Here is a 15,072-nt window from a genome sequence, read left to right as displayed (position 1 = left end):
TTACCTCTTTTCACTTCCTTCTTGTTCGTAAACCTCATTACTTTTTCATTTATCTTGATGTATTTCATACTTAATATACTTTGATATACTCATATTAAATATAACATCATTGATATAACTTATTCGAAGTATATAGCAATACACTTCGTATTTGGTAACTGATATATACCTTATAATACATACTATAAAAGTTGAATGCTAGTAGTGATTTATCTAGTATGAAGTATATCATCGAGTTAATGATATACCTTGATTTACTCTGTACCAAAATAAATCATTTATAAGTAATATATCTTGATATAATAAGTATACTAGGTATGTAAGATTGTGTTCAAATTATATTACGTCTTTTTAGTCTTTTAATGTATATCGTTGACTTATAACGTTGTTTATATATAAATATTCCAAGTCTCCCTCGTTCACCATAATATGCAACTTTTTTTACCGCTGCCGAGTTGTTGTACATAAAATAAAATAAAAAAATATATATTGGTTTTGAATAGAATGCCAACAAAATTCATGTAAGATTACAAAAATTGAACGCTAACACTGATTTACCAAGTATGAAGTATATCATTGAGTTACTAATGTACCTTGACATACCCCATACCAACATACTCCATACCAGGTAAATCAGTTACAACTTATATACCTTGACGTAGTTAATATTATGTAAATCAGTTATAAATGATATATTTTGTTGTACGTTCATACTAGCTATATAAATTAATTGATATACTTTGATGAATTGCAACTAAGGTATATCTGTTATAATTGAAAGTAAATTAGTCATAACCGATATAGCTTGATGTAATCTATACTAGGTATATCAGCTAGCACTTTCATGTATTGCAAATAAGGTATATATCAATTAATTAATATATCTAATATGAAATATATTGTTGATATATTCAAATAACATTACTGATATACTTTGATGTACTTATATACTAGGTATATCAATTATAACTATTAATATATATCCATGATAAACTAATTTATTATACCTGATATTTCAGAAAAATTAGCAATAATAAAAGTAGCAATTCTATCCTCGATTAGAAGTCTTTGATATACATTGTGATTGATATACTTAATAATAACTCAAGTAACTGATAATACAAGTGATATACATCATTGTTTTAATAGGTGCAAATTTACAACTTCTATGATTCTAACTAACGCATCGACAACGGTTGCATCTTGTGTGCTTTATCATCTCACCAATCGTAGGTATCATTTATTTTCTAGGCCTTCCTACTCGATGTTTAATTATTGAAGATAATAAATTAACATCAATCTCTATAGAAATGTAATCACAATGGTTACCAACCCGACGAATTGAACCATTACAAGTGAAGGACAATTTACTGGCTAAATTCCACAAATAACCGTAAATGTATCATCCAAATCCCAAATACGACAACTGCTACTTTTAGAATTAAACTTTTCAAGAGACTTATAAACTTTATCAACTATAATCAAAGTTTTAAATGCCGATGTCGATGAAAATAACAATAAAAATATTGATATTGATATTAATATTAATACAATATTTATATTAGTAATATTTTATTAATATTTTTCATGTTTTATCGATATTTATTGCAATATAGATATCAAATTTATAAAAATGTCACATAGCAACGAGAATTTAATATCATGGACTTAAATACATAAATCTTGTGACATTTTTAAAATTAGGTTTCTACGGATAAAGATAATTGTCGAGGTTTCAACCTTCAAATTTGGCCCGATCTATACTAGAATTCGGGCCTCCAGTCCACGGATATTAATACAAAACCCTAGCTTCCAAACTTCCATCTTCTTCGACCCTAAATCCTCCAACTGAAACCTAGCAGCAGCGTTAGCCGCCCCTTGCGCCGGTAAGCTTCTCCGCCCCCCTTCACATGGTGTTCGTTTATTGTTCCTTTTTCCTATCTGATTCTCGTAGTTTTCAGGAAGTAAGCAAACATGGCGTATGCTGCGATGAAGACTACGAAGCCTGGTTTGGAAGAGTCACAGGAGCAGATCCACAAGATTAGGATCACTCTTTCGTCCAAGAACGTCAAGAACCTTGAGAAGGGTAACTCCTTATCTCTGTTTAGAACCAAGTCGCATTGGTTATTCCATAGTGTGCAAGTAGATTATATATCTTCTCCGGATCTCATGGTTTGAAGTTATTGATGAAGCTCGTTTATCTGTTGGCTTTACGTTTTTGTAATGCGTTTCTGAAATATATGGGTTCTTCACATTCGCGCTATTGTTCTTGTAGTTGTTGGTAATTCGTTGGCTTTTCACCTTTTATATTCCACTTGTTTGTAACATTATAATTATTGAATTGTTATTCATATCGTGGCCTTCGATTTCATGTTGCTGCTCTGGGCGAGTCTTCAATGATAGGGTTGAGCCTCTTCGGGTTTTAGGATATGTTTCTACAAATAATTGAGATTTGATTTCTTGATGTGTTCAGTTTTGTGAATGTTATCGCAATCCTCACTTTTAGTGGGTTCACTCCATTTTTTAATCGTCAGTTTGTACCGATTTGGTTCGGGGAGCCAAGGACAAGAGACTGAGGGTTAAAGGGCCTGTGAGGATGCCAACAAAAGTCCTGCACATTACCACCAGGAAGTCTCCCTGTGGCGAAGGTAATTTTGATTCAATGCTGAACTTGAGAATAATCGTGAACTGATCAACTAACTTATAAAACATTTGTATGTATGTAGTTAAATTTGTATCCTTAATTTGGAATCTTCTCGATCTTTGTTACCTCTGGATCACCTGTACTTCTCCCCCATATCTCTCGTTCCATCTGCCATTTATCATTTTCTGGGATTGGCTGGTGATGTTAGTTAAATATTCATTCGTCATGATATCTGGAGTTTCACACCATGTGTTATAGTGTGGTAGTCCTGCTTCTCTCTCTCCTCGCTCCATGTGTACAGTGCCGTTAGACCTGTTATTGTTTTTCGTACTCAAACTTTGGTTGCGCAAGTTATGGTGATTCAGACACTGCATTGAAATAGAATCATTAATTGACCTTGCAACTATAGAAAATAAGCCAAAATTTTTTATGAATGTGAGATCTGTAAGTTATTTGGGATTATGCTGTGACGAGTTTTACAAACTTTTGAGTTTATTATTATGTCTTATGTGAAGTAAGAATCTTGTCTTACATTGGATATGACACCATTTTAAGTTTATTATTCCATCTTTCGGGTCAAGGGGAGATTTTTGTGGCAGACGTGTTTCTATTTTGTGCGGGGATTTGAATTGAGCGAAATAATAGAATCATTAGAGGTAGAGAGATCCATGGAGTATTTTGGAGATTATTAGATTTAATACTTACCTTTGGATTGGTTTCTAAGTTTTTTTTTTTTTAATAATTGCCAGCGAGGTGTTATCCTTTTGGTTTAGAGTCCCTTTCTATCAATGGGCCTCTTCTATTTGGGCAGTTTTTTATGTATGCTCTTTTTTTTGTCTCTTTTGTTGACGATGTCTAACACAAGTTGTGGTATTCATCTAAGGAAGCCAAGTTACCTTTTAGATCCAGCCTGAAAACTGGTTGCAAATCTTTTACTATTGTTGCAGGTACCAACACATGGGACAGATTTGAACTTCGTGTCCACAAGCGGGTCATCGACCTCTTTAGCTCAGCTGATGTTGTTAAGCAGATTACATCTATCACCATTGAACCAGGTGTTGAGGTTGAAGTCACAATTGCAGATTGATATGTGTTCCATATTTCTTAAGTTCTTTAATTTACTCTTAGTTATTTAGAGTTCTATGTACTCTGTGTGCCTGCCCCGTATCACTTTCAAATTGTCAAGGTTAATGTGTTGTCCATTTTTGTCATAATTTTGAAGTTTAGAACTTATTTGGGGAGGAAAAATTTTTGTCTACTGTCATCTCTTTGGTTACTTTGGAATTGTTACTTAGATGAGAAGTTAAAATATTATTTCCCTGATCTGCATGCATTCTGCTTTTATGTTTTGGTGAATGGTAGTCCAAATATAAAGCCGACATGAACCTAGCTCAATTGACAGTCTTCAGTAGTCTAATACTTCTTGTTAACATCTATGGATGTCGACTCTTGACCTTTGTACGTACTTGGGTCGTGGCTGTCCCATGATATGAACATCACTTGAATGTAGGCTAATATAACTCTCAATATTTGTACATGGAGAATATATTAGGTCTTTGGATTCTACAATACCTATTGTGTATCGAATTGTGTCCTTTCTATTTAGGCACCTCGATATCTTAATCGTAAGTTCTACTTCTCTAGCCTCAAATTCATTAAATGTATTGAACTCAATTTCACAAAATCAATGGTAGGAGGTTCAATTTTTTAACGAAAATGTGAATGGTTGCTAATTTGTAAGAAAATAATATTAATTAGTGTGATTTTAAAAAAGATTAGATTTGTATTTTTTTAAATAACGGATTTGTAAATATTTATGGGTCGTGTGTGTTTTTTTCTTTCGTAAAAGAAATTGAAGGTATCATTTCTGCTAGCAACTTCTGGTCCATGAATCTCTCTGTGCAGTGTGCACTATAGGTGTTCAACGCAAAAAGATTAAAACTTGGTTTGGGCTAGATTTATTCAATGAAAACTCAATGAATTAGGTTTCTTCATGTGTCTTTTGACATGATAACTAGTATCGGTATCGCCCCCCCGCCTAGCTCTATCAACAGACTCTAATAACAATGAAGAATATGAGGCTTTAGTGATAGGGTGTCATGTCTAACTTTGGGCCAACAGTGAATGAAGTGTTAAAGACGAATGACAAGCAAGCAACACATCAACTATTTCAAATGAGATTTTTCTCATGGAAAAAAAATTATATTTTATTAATATATAAATATATATTAAGAAAATAATTATTTGAATAAGATTCAAATAATATAAAATTTTAATATATGAGATATTAACATTTTTTATTTACCTAAATATCATGTCCTAATTAAGGTATTTGATACATTTGAACGAAAATTGTATTTTATTAATATATAAGATATACTATTAAAAATATTTAATTTGAATAAGATTCAAATAATATATAAGATAATAAAAAATTTTGTTTGGCTAAATATCATTTTCTAATTAAGTATCATTTGAAGGAAAATTGTATTTTATTAATATATAACATATACTAATAAAATATTTATTTGAATAAGATCCAAATAATATAAAATTTTAATATATGTGATAGAAAATATATTATTTAAAGAATTTATCATAATTAATATATTTGATACTCTAAAAAAAATATTTTGACAAAATTGCACTAGATGATCTAATATTGATCTCGTTGATGAGATATTCCCATTTTTTAAACTTTTTATTCTAACCTTTTGCTTCGGTAGTCATATGTGAAATTACATTTTGCCAATTTTTATCTGAACTATTTCTTTATTGTTTTTTTTTTCCTTTTCGTTTCTTCAAATTATATGGCTATTTTTGCTGGGTGAATTTTATTCCATTTTTATTTATTAACTATTTCCTTTTTTTTCTTATTGAATTCAAATTTTTCTAACTCGAGTCTCCCAAATTTCTATCAGTAATAACATAATTTTTGCGCTGTCAATTTTATTTCATTTTATTTCTCCACTTTAATTTTTTTTTCCTTTGATCTTAAAATCAAAATTTATTTTTTTCCCAATTCAAACTACCCACTTTTCGCTTTTCTCTCACATTTCGTTTTCTTAATTATTATTATTATTTTCTTATATCTCTACCTTTACCTTGACCCGTATCTCTATCTCCTATCTCGAGCTGGAAAAAAAGTTAAAAGAAAAAAAAAAGATATAGGCATAAGTAGATGTAGAGATACAAGTATAGATATAGATAGCTGTAGAGATAAATGTAAAGATAGAGATAAAACTTATAGAGAAATAAATAATAATAATTAAAAAAAACTGAAAGAGAAAAATAAGAATGAAGAAAAAATCTGGAAAGTTATAAGCTATTGCTATCGATTATGCTACTATTATCATTATTATTGCTAGTGCTACCGTTACCAATTGTACGCTATTGCGACCATTATCGTTATCGCTACTGCTAATGATTTTGAAATTGATGAAATTAAATTGGGAAGTAGGTTGTTAATATAAGCTATCATTATTGATTTTGCTAATGATTATTGTCATCTTTATTCTCTATCGCTATCACTACCATTACTGTTATTGCTATATAGAAAAGAAATAAGTGAGGGACATGGAAAATAATTTGCCACGATAGAATCATGTCACGAAGGTTAGAATAACACTCATTGATGCCTCCAAATTTAGGTCGGAATATCCCTTCCTTGCAAACAAGGACGATCAGGGAACCACAAATCTTATTACAAAGCAGATGATTTGGAACAACATAGATGCAGTAGAGTATACAGCACACACCATAGCAATTAGCATCATAGAAGGCAACAAACAAAGAACATACCATAATAATCTTTCACGTCCTCTGCTATTTTGAACGTGTTTTCTTAGGCTTTACGGCACACGTCTCCGTCGCAAACCTGACATTCCCTTTCCTCCTCGGCTCCTCCGTTTTCAAAAGCACATTTCGGGTGCAAATCAAAGTCACACTCTTGACAGTAAAATGACCAACTATATCCCATCTCGTCACACGCATCACAAATATAAGCCCGACGAGTCCGAACAAGTTTGTGTTCTTCATGTAGTTTGTGCTTCAGTTTCTCAGGCCACCCCTTTGCCTTTTCTTCCAGTTGCTCCTCTAACTGCTTCACACGCTCCTTTGTGAATGGAAAGGCGTCTGCTCCATGAACTCTTATGAGCTTAAGGGCATCTGTTGAGACGGTACGACCACTCTGGTTAAGGGCTATGAGGGCGGGAATCCTTTGGATTTTGAATCTACGACTTAAGAACTTCTTCCTCTCATCCTCAAATGGCAGGGCTAACCAAGGCATTCCTGAAAAGAATTCCTCAAATGAATTTTGGTCACTATCACTTGAAATGAAGATGACTTCAAATTCTTTGCCCTTTCGCTTAATTTCGTTGTACGTCTCCGTAAGCTTGGGTAAGAATGCACGGCATGAAGGACACCAATGTGCAGAAAAATACAGCAGAATGTTCTTGCCAACAAGTTCAGATACCGGGACCTGCCCAAACCAAAGGCAATCAAACATATATGAATACACAAAGCACCACGTGGTTTAACTCAAAGATTATGATACGAAGCAGCAACAATAAACTTTTACCTTTGCACCATTTTTTCCTATAACAAAATCTGTTTCCCCAGAAACTAAAAGAGACTCCAGAGTCTGTGATTCGAGCTTCGCCTTCTGAATCTCGGCAAGCTTCTCAAGTTTCTCTAGAGTGAAAGGGTAGGCATCAATACCATGCTCTTCGACGAGTTCTGCTGCATTCGCATTCAAAGTCTTCCCGTCCTGCCCAATTATAACAAGTGTAGGAATATCACTAAGCTCAAAATAACGAACGAGTTTTTTACATTTCTCGTCCTTCAATGGCAATGCCAACCATGGCATTGTTTTGAATGTTTCATTGAAGCCTTCATCTTCATCATCTAGAGAGATCAACACAATCTCAAAGTTCTCTCCCTTCTCGTTTAGTTTCTTGTAAGCCTCAACCAAAGTAGGCGTAAGTTCATCACACCATTTGTGGCCATACACTGAGAAGTACAGCCCAATCAGTTTCCCTTCAAGCTCAGAGACAGGAATCTACAACACAATCCTTTTAGTATCACATTATTCCCATGACTATAAAACGAATAATCCCATAAACCATTGAAGAAATTATACCTGATTTCCATCATTTGAGATCACATAACTGCGCGTGTTCGAAACCAAAATGGAACTAATGGTTTGGTTCCTTTTAGCTTCGTCCTCTTTGTCCTTCAGAAGTTTGATGTGTTGAGCAGTAAAAGGATAGGCATGAACCCCATGCTCGCGGACTAGTTCCACTCCTTCATCAGTTGAAACCTTCCCATTGGCGTCAAGAACAACAAGATGAGGAATTCCACTCACTCTGAAAATTTCATTCAAGCATTCTTTGGTCTCTAAATGACTAAATGGAATAGACAACCAGGGCATTTTAGAGAAGTAATCCTTGAAAGATTCTTCATCGTTGTCATCAGAAACAAAGACAACTTCAAAATCACACTTAGACGCTAATTCCTCATAAACCCCTGCAAAAACTGGAGTGAAACTGCGACAGGGAGAGCACCATGATGCCGAGAAATACAATCCCACAATCTTTCCAATTAAGGAGCTGATCTTCACCTGTAGGAAGCACAAATTAAAGCCCCAAAAGGGGATTTCACTCACTTCCTCTTACAGATTCCCAAATTTTTCTAGGGTTTGTCAATTATTCAGCAATCCGACAAGAAAACAACAGCTGAGAAGAAACATTTCCACACACAAACAACATTTGAAGGGGAAATAGAGAAAAGGAGAAAAGAAGGCCGTTCCTTCCCCACCAATTTTTCAATTGAGAAGAAAAGAAATATACCTGATCGCCATTGTTGCGGATGAGAAAGTCTCTCCCCTCGGAGGAAATCAGGGAATTCAGATCGTGCACAGCATCGGAAGCCATAGTATTGCCAGTGATGAACAGAACACATCTAACGTCAAAATCAAAGACATTGCCATTAATATTGCACAAGAGCAACTTCGAGAATCGTGAGCAAGTTACTTTCAAGTCATCGAACTGAGTTCATATGCCGGTATTAAAGACAATATTGCTGAATCTTTCAAAATATTCTGGTTCTCAAGTTTACATAAATTTTCATAAATAATGCGGATAATAAACAGGACGCAGTGGTAGGTTTGTTGGATTTGGTGCTACAATTTAGTCTCTAAGCCCAATATAAGTCTCTTATGTAAAACAGTTTTAATAATCCAAAGATGTTTCAGTTCTTCGACATTACCAATATGAGTATAGTTCCGCGATAATTGACATATATCTCAAAAGGTCGTGAGTTCAATCCTTTATATTAAAAAAAAAAAAAAATCTCTGAAAATTTTGATGTTAATCTTCTTTGTGTATATTTTTGACCCATGTTATTGTAAAATTTGTGCCATCGTCACCACATTAAAACGGTTGTTAAAATGAATCGAGCTGAAACTACAAGCATCGAAATATTATTTTAACAAAAAAAATAGAGATCAAATTGAAAAAACACTGCAACGACGATAATTGACCTATAACTCAAACTAAGAGGTGGTGAGTTTGAATCTTCTCAATCATTCCAAAAAAAAAAAGAAAAAAAAAACTGAAATGTTTCTTTAAAAAAAAGGGAAAAAGAAAAAACAGTTGTAGAAGATGTGTGGGGGTAGCAGCGCCACAACTTTCAACTGAAAAATCCCGCCAGCTTCCCACCACCACAAAACACTCTGAATTCTGTAACCCAAACCCATGTTCTTCCTTCGTCCCCATTCTCCAATGCCGATTCTCCATCTCCATGTTTATCTTCAACTTCCCCCATTCTGCTTCCATTCGCTTCACCACAAATCCCATCCCCTTCCCTACTCCTCCACGCCGGTGTTCTTCATCGCCTCCGCCTCCTCGACCTGCACTCCCCAGACACCGATCCACTGCACATTCCGAAATCGGAGGAGTCGCGGTTCTCTGGTTTAAGCATGACCTCCGAATCGACGATCACCCTGCTCTCCATGCCGCCTCTCACTTTCCCGCTCTCCTCCCTCTTTACATCTTCGATTCCCGCATACTTTCGCGTTACCTCTCTCTCTCTCTCTCTCTCTCTCTCTCTCTCTATTTTGTCTATGGGTTTAATCACAATGTGTAAAGAACTGTTAATCGTTCTCGATTTTGCCTACTTGAGCGCAATCCAAGTAGGCTTGGTTTGCTCTGTTTTGTGCCATTAGATGAATGAGGTTGAATGGACATGCAGGGTTTTCCAATGAAATGCTTGAATTTCTTCTTCTTGCTTTGGAAGCCCTCAGGCGGTCGCTGAGGGATCGGGGTTTGGATTTGCTGATCAGGTTTGGGGATGCGGAATCTGTACTCCGGGAGCTTGTAATCGAGGTGACGATTTTTCTAGGTTTCATAGTTACAATTAGGCCTTAAGGAGAATTTCAAGAAGCATTCGTGATTCTTTTTTAATCAACTCCAAGGTTTTGAACAGGTAAAAGCTACCCATATCTTTGCTGAGGAAGAGGTAGAGCATGAGTTATGTGTGTTGATGGATAATGTATCTCAGGCCTTGGCAAATCTGACTGAGAGTCCAAATCTCACAATTTCGAGGACGCCATTTTACGATGTTAAGGTCTGTCTCTTACTATTATAATCCTCTCCTTCTGTTTGCTGTTTTAACTTATTCATTTTTGTATACTGTTGTGTTCCAGAGCTTAGAGGCCTTACCTGCATCGTACGACGAGTTTAGGAAGCTTCAACTTCCTGTAAGTCCTCCACTTTCTTCTCCAACGTTACCCTGCTCGAAACTGGAATTGAACTGGGGTACGTTCTTTGCATGAAAATTTTCCTTTGGAGAAGGAGAGTGGCATCCATATTGTGGCAGCCATGATAAATAATTTTTCGCTTGTGTGATAAGTTGGGTGAAATCATTAGGTACTATGCCCGCATTTGATGCCTTGAAGGAATTTATAAATAGTAATCAATTGTACAAATCAAGAGAAGATTGGAATTTGATGAAGAATACAGCAGCCGAAGCTATTTTGCGGGCTAAATTTTTTAAAGAAGGAAGTAATGGAAACAGTCTGAGTTCGAGAAGTACCAGGTCAGAGAGAATGTACAAATCAATTTTTTCCATACAACGAGGAATGGATTTCCAGAGGGGAGGTGCGGAAGGTGTGTTGAATGCTTTATCTGCATACATAAGATACAATGAGGGAACGGCTCGAGATGACTGGCAAATGTAGGTGTTTTTTCTTCTCTTCCTCCTATTCCCTAGTCCTAGGAAACAAGGTTGAAAAAAAAGGATAGAGAGAATTCATGGTCACATTGTTACTTATGTGCTAAAGGATTTGCAACATCTTACTCGTTTCATTTTTCATACGATATTTGTTTGTTGCCTCATCATTCCATTATAACAAAAATGGAGTTTCTCATCTTATTGTATTAATTTTTGTTTAACTATTTTATTCTAATGATCTTGTGATGTATTTTTCCATACCCTTTTTAGCTTTTCAAATTAATCTGTAAATTTGCAAAGCTTATTCATCACTGAGAATAAAAGCACAAAGCGTTCATATTGTTGTTCTATTATCATTTGCATTTTATGATGAAAATGAATAGCTTGAAGCATTTATATTAATTTCAACTATCCATTAGATTGCCCATTGAGGTCTATGTTTTGTACAGACTACATGAAATGGTACGCAATTCTGAAAGCCGAGATGGATCTTCATTTATTAAACTTTTTGGTCCTGCTATTGATCTGGGAATAATATCTAGAAGGAGAGTGCATTATGAAGCGATCAAATATGAAAAGGAAAGAAATGCTGGGTTTCTGTCACCTTTTGGATACTCTGCAGGCACTGTTGCTGCAGTAGTTGATGCTGTTCTCTCCTCAGAGGTATGTCATTTAATTTAAAATTTCGAAATGTACATATGTTTGGTTGGGTTTAGAAGTTAAGTTGGTCTAACTACATGAAGTTTTTAAAAATTTAATTAAAAGCATCTTTAGGTTCTCATTTGATTTTCATAACACAGTGGTATTGGCTTATGGGTTTGAAGAGCAAAGGAAGGTGTACGGGAAGTCATTCTATTCGAAATTGGAGATGGAATGGCTTTCTTGTTCAGGTTAGCAAATATTAACTATGTGGTTCAATAAATGGGAAAAATGATAAAAGCTGATGAAGATGCTGTCTTTTTTTACCTTTTATTTTTCATTGCTCGAGAATCTATGTTATTCTTCAATTATTGAGACTTCATGCTGTTCAATTAGTATACAAAATTTTGGTCATAGATGCGTAATGCTACTTTACCTTAATAAAGATCCCTTTCCAGTACACAGTTGTTGGATGTGAAGGCCCTGCCATTCTTCTTGTGCATGGTTTTGGTGCTTTTTTGGAGCATTTCCGTCACAACGTACATGGCATTGCTGAAGGTGGAAATCAAGTTTGGGCTATAACACTTTTGGGGTTTGGGCGTTCAGAAAAGCCAAACATAGTGTATACCGAACTATTGTGGGCCGAATTTCTTAGAGATTTTATCATCGAAGTTGTGGGTAGACCAGTACATCTTGTTGGGAATTCAATTGGTGGTATGTACAAACCTGAGTTTATTTGTATAAACTCTCAAAACTTCCTTCGTATAACACTTTCAAGGAAGCTTGCTTGCTTTCTTTTCAGGTTACATTGTCGCTATCGTCTCCTGTCTTTGGCCTTCCTTAGTCAAATCCATTGTCCTCATCAATAGTGCTGGCAGTGTAATTCCTGGATATTCTTTTTTGCCCTTCAATAAGGTAAGTTTTGTGAATATTGTTTAATTTTCAGTTTTGCTATGATTATCTTAACAAATGATGTGACTTCAAATATCGTGCTAACATGAGTATATATCGAGGCTACATAGGCTGGCTGAAGTGGGTATTGGACGGGAATAGATTTTAAGACATAAATTGGACCCCTATTGCTTATTTTTCTTCTGACTATATCACAAATTATGCTTTAGAAAGTCTCGGCCCAATTTCTTGCCATCACCCCAGCTACTGATCTCTCATTTTCCCCCTTCTTTTCTGGGATAGAACCAACATCCTCCAACTTTTAATACGTGCCTTTATTAGCATATTAGCACGCCATGACAATAACCAAATTGTTTATTTCTTAAAACTTGGAGCTAAAATAAGCCTTTTTAACAAAGATGGAAATAAAATCAATCTAAAAGTTCAAGGACCAAAATGTAAATTTAACCTTATTGATTTGGCTTAAAATAATAGCAAATCTAGCGCAAGTTAAAAGATTTGTAAATATGACACAATTTTCGAAAAGGTCTAACATATTTTAAATATGACACAATTTTCAAAAACTTCCAACATATTTCAACCCCTAGCCACTCTGCCCTACAAAATTGCTATATTTGTAAAATCTTATTCTTTGCAGTATATTTGCAAATATACCAAAACTATTTGTCACATTACAATTTCTCATATATATTATTTTCTTGAATAATCTATCAATAATATCTCAACTGTCCCATATTGTAATTTGAATGCAGGAGAGACAGGTTTCTGTTGCTGCACGGTTGGGCGCTAGACTCCTTTTATTTTACTTAAGACTGAAAACAAAGGACATAGTGAGGAATTGCTATCCTACTGTACGTCAACTAATGTCCCAATTTTTTACTATTGCCTTGTATTTTATATTTATATAGAACTTAAAAGTTTACGACATTTTTTTGCTTTTCAGAGAACAGAGCGATCTGATAACTGGCTTATCAGTGAGATGCTAAGAGCTGTATCCTCTTGTGCAAGCTTTTGTTATTATGTCTACAAATCAGCTTCATTTTTCATTACATATTGTGTAACTTTTGCCACCTTAACGTATGATTAAAAAAAAAGTCCAAAGATCCTGGCGGCCTGGTGGTTCTAGAAAGTATTTTCAGCTTTGATCTTTCAGTTCCCCTCAATTATTTGTTGGAAGGGTTCGAGGAAAGGGTTCTTATCATCCAGGTAAAAGAATGGTTTAGTCCCTCATATTTGTGCAATTTTTCAATTTCCCTCCTAATCTTTTTAAACTTTTCAATTTCATCCTTCATGTTTCGAATTGTATTCAATCAAGTTCTTTACCATCACTAAATGTTAGAATGTACTAGTTAATATGAAGCATGTAAGTTTTTGAATCTTATTGGTGTGCATGTCTATTTCATCTATTCAAAACTTAGAGTATCCTCAGCTCAACGAATAATATGTTCATTATTTTGACAGTGACGTTTTAACATTTTGTGATGGTAAGAGCTTGATTAAACTTGTAAAAGATGAGGGACGAAATTGCAAAATAACCAAAAGATTAAAGAAATACTATTTAGTCCCAAAGGAGAAGGAAATCTCAGGTTAAAAGGTTTGTAATGCAATTATGTAGGGAATGAAAGATCCTATCTACAACTCCAAGTCTATGTTGGGCATGCTTAAAGAGCACTGTGGTGGAGTTATAATCAAGGAATTGGATGCTGGTAAGATGAGAAATTAGCTGTTCGGTTTCCTTTAAAATGTTGTTGTTCTAACTTTAGTTTCTTTATGTTGTCAAAATTTCAGGGCATTGCCCACATGATGAGCTGCCAGAAGAAGTGAATTCTATCCTCTGTGAATGGATGGTGAGAGTGGAAAGTAAAGCGAAGGCTGGTACTATTTTGTAATCTTACCCCTGTTAGAGAATGTGCACAGCAGAGGACGTGGTTCCATTAAAGAATTTTCAACACCAGCACCAACAATACGACGCCGTTCTTCTTAGTGGATTCTGCACACAATGCGACGTCGTTTGTACTCCTATTTATTCAGTTTTCTCAGGTTAATAGAACGTCGCCGTTTTGGTGGTCCTCCACCCCTTTGTAAACCATTTCTGTTGTTTTTTCTTGTAAACCATTTCTGTTGTTTTTTGGGTACAACAATTTGGTGACAGGGAGATTGAACCTTCGACTTCGAGGAAATAAATACATGTCAATTACCGCAGTTATTTCTATTCTTATTTTAAATAAGATGGAGAAAGAGTTTCTGAAAATTAAGGTTGACATCAGGGTTGAAAAAGCCGATGCTTCCATGACTTCCATGAAACTAAAAACTCTCCCAGAAATCACTTCAAATGTTTGTCCCGATTCTGAATAGTTCTTTACGACTAAATTCCTCTAATATATTTGCCAGTTGGAACATAGTTTAACTGGTTAAAATATCTATCTTCACCTGAAAAATTTCCACCATCCAAATATGATGTATTCAATCAGAGAGATTTTATTAATTTCACTGAGAGATCAAACTAAATGAATATGACAGCTTATATTTATAAGAGGCCAGCAGCAACAGCCACGGTAAAAGCCTAATAACTAAGTAACAAGAAGTTGTCTGCTCTAATGTTTTGAAGATTGAAATGAACTCAATTGCCTAATTCCATTATGGAA

At 34.8% G+C, this 15,072-nt stretch overlaps 3 protein-coding genes across 5 annotated transcripts; 2 read left to right on the top strand and 1 right to left on the bottom strand.

The window, feature by feature from the left end:
• The first annotated feature begins 1,727 nt into the window (after window positions 1-1,727).
• LOC111026092 (small ribosomal subunit protein uS10y) lies at window positions 1,728-3,967 on the top strand. 2 transcript variants are annotated; one of them, XM_022304073.2, is made up of 4 exons: window positions 1,728-1,886; window positions 1,962-2,086; window positions 2,535-2,648; window positions 3,592-3,967. In XM_022304073.2, exons 2-4 carry the CDS (start codon window positions 1,975-1,977, stop codon window positions 3,729-3,731), a joined length of 366 nt encoding a protein of 121 aa, XP_022159765.1. In that variant the 5' UTR covers window positions 1,728-1,886; window positions 1,962-1,974; the 3' UTR covers window positions 3,732-3,967. The 2 variants fall into 2 exon arrangements, with proteins under 2 accessions (XP_022159765.1, XP_022159766.1); XM_022304074.2 differs by having other exon boundaries at window positions 1,755-1,886; window positions 1,955-2,086.
• Window positions 3,968-6,249: 2,282 nt separating this feature from the next.
• Window positions 6,250-8,818, bottom strand: LOC111026085 (putative nucleoredoxin 1). The gene is made up of 4 exons (XM_022304064.2): window positions 8,494-8,818; window positions 7,785-8,264; window positions 7,224-7,703; window positions 6,250-7,124 (listed from the first exon to the last, which is right to left on the bottom strand). Exons 1-4 carry the CDS (start codon window positions 8,575-8,577, stop codon window positions 6,489-6,491), a joined length of 1,680 nt encoding a protein of 559 aa, XP_022159756.1. The 5' UTR covers window positions 8,578-8,818; the 3' UTR covers window positions 6,250-6,488.
• Window positions 8,819-9,341: 523 nt separating this feature from the next.
• LOC111026138 (DNA photolyase) lies at window positions 9,342-14,633 on the top strand. 2 transcript variants are annotated; one of them, XM_022304144.2, is made up of 14 exons: window positions 9,343-9,719; window positions 9,896-10,029; window positions 10,130-10,270; window positions 10,350-10,461; window positions 10,573-10,879; window positions 11,326-11,539; window positions 11,677-11,766; window positions 11,974-12,229; window positions 12,318-12,430; window positions 13,180-13,278; window positions 13,371-13,418; window positions 13,523-13,633; window positions 14,043-14,133; window positions 14,216-14,633. In XM_022304144.2, exons 1-14 carry the CDS (start codon window positions 9,446-9,448, stop codon window positions 14,314-14,316), a joined length of 2,091 nt encoding a protein of 696 aa, XP_022159836.1. In that variant the 5' UTR covers window positions 9,343-9,445; the 3' UTR covers window positions 14,317-14,633. The 2 variants fall into 2 exon arrangements, with proteins under 2 accessions (XP_087982127.1, XP_022159836.1); XM_088126001.1 differs by lacking the exon at window positions 11,677-11,766 and having other exon boundaries at window positions 9,342-9,719.
• The last annotated feature ends 439 nt before the right edge of the window (window positions 14,634-15,072 follow it).

This window comes from Momordica charantia (genome assembly GCF_013281855.1).
Source record: "Momordica charantia cultivar OHB3-1 chromosome 6 unlocalized genomic scaffold, Mcharantia_2.0 BLBB01000006.1, whole genome shotgun sequence".
Classification (NCBI taxonomy): domain Eukaryota; kingdom Viridiplantae; phylum Streptophyta; class Magnoliopsida; order Cucurbitales; family Cucurbitaceae; genus Momordica; species Momordica charantia.
This window is presented reverse-complemented; position numbering and strand designations above follow the sequence as displayed.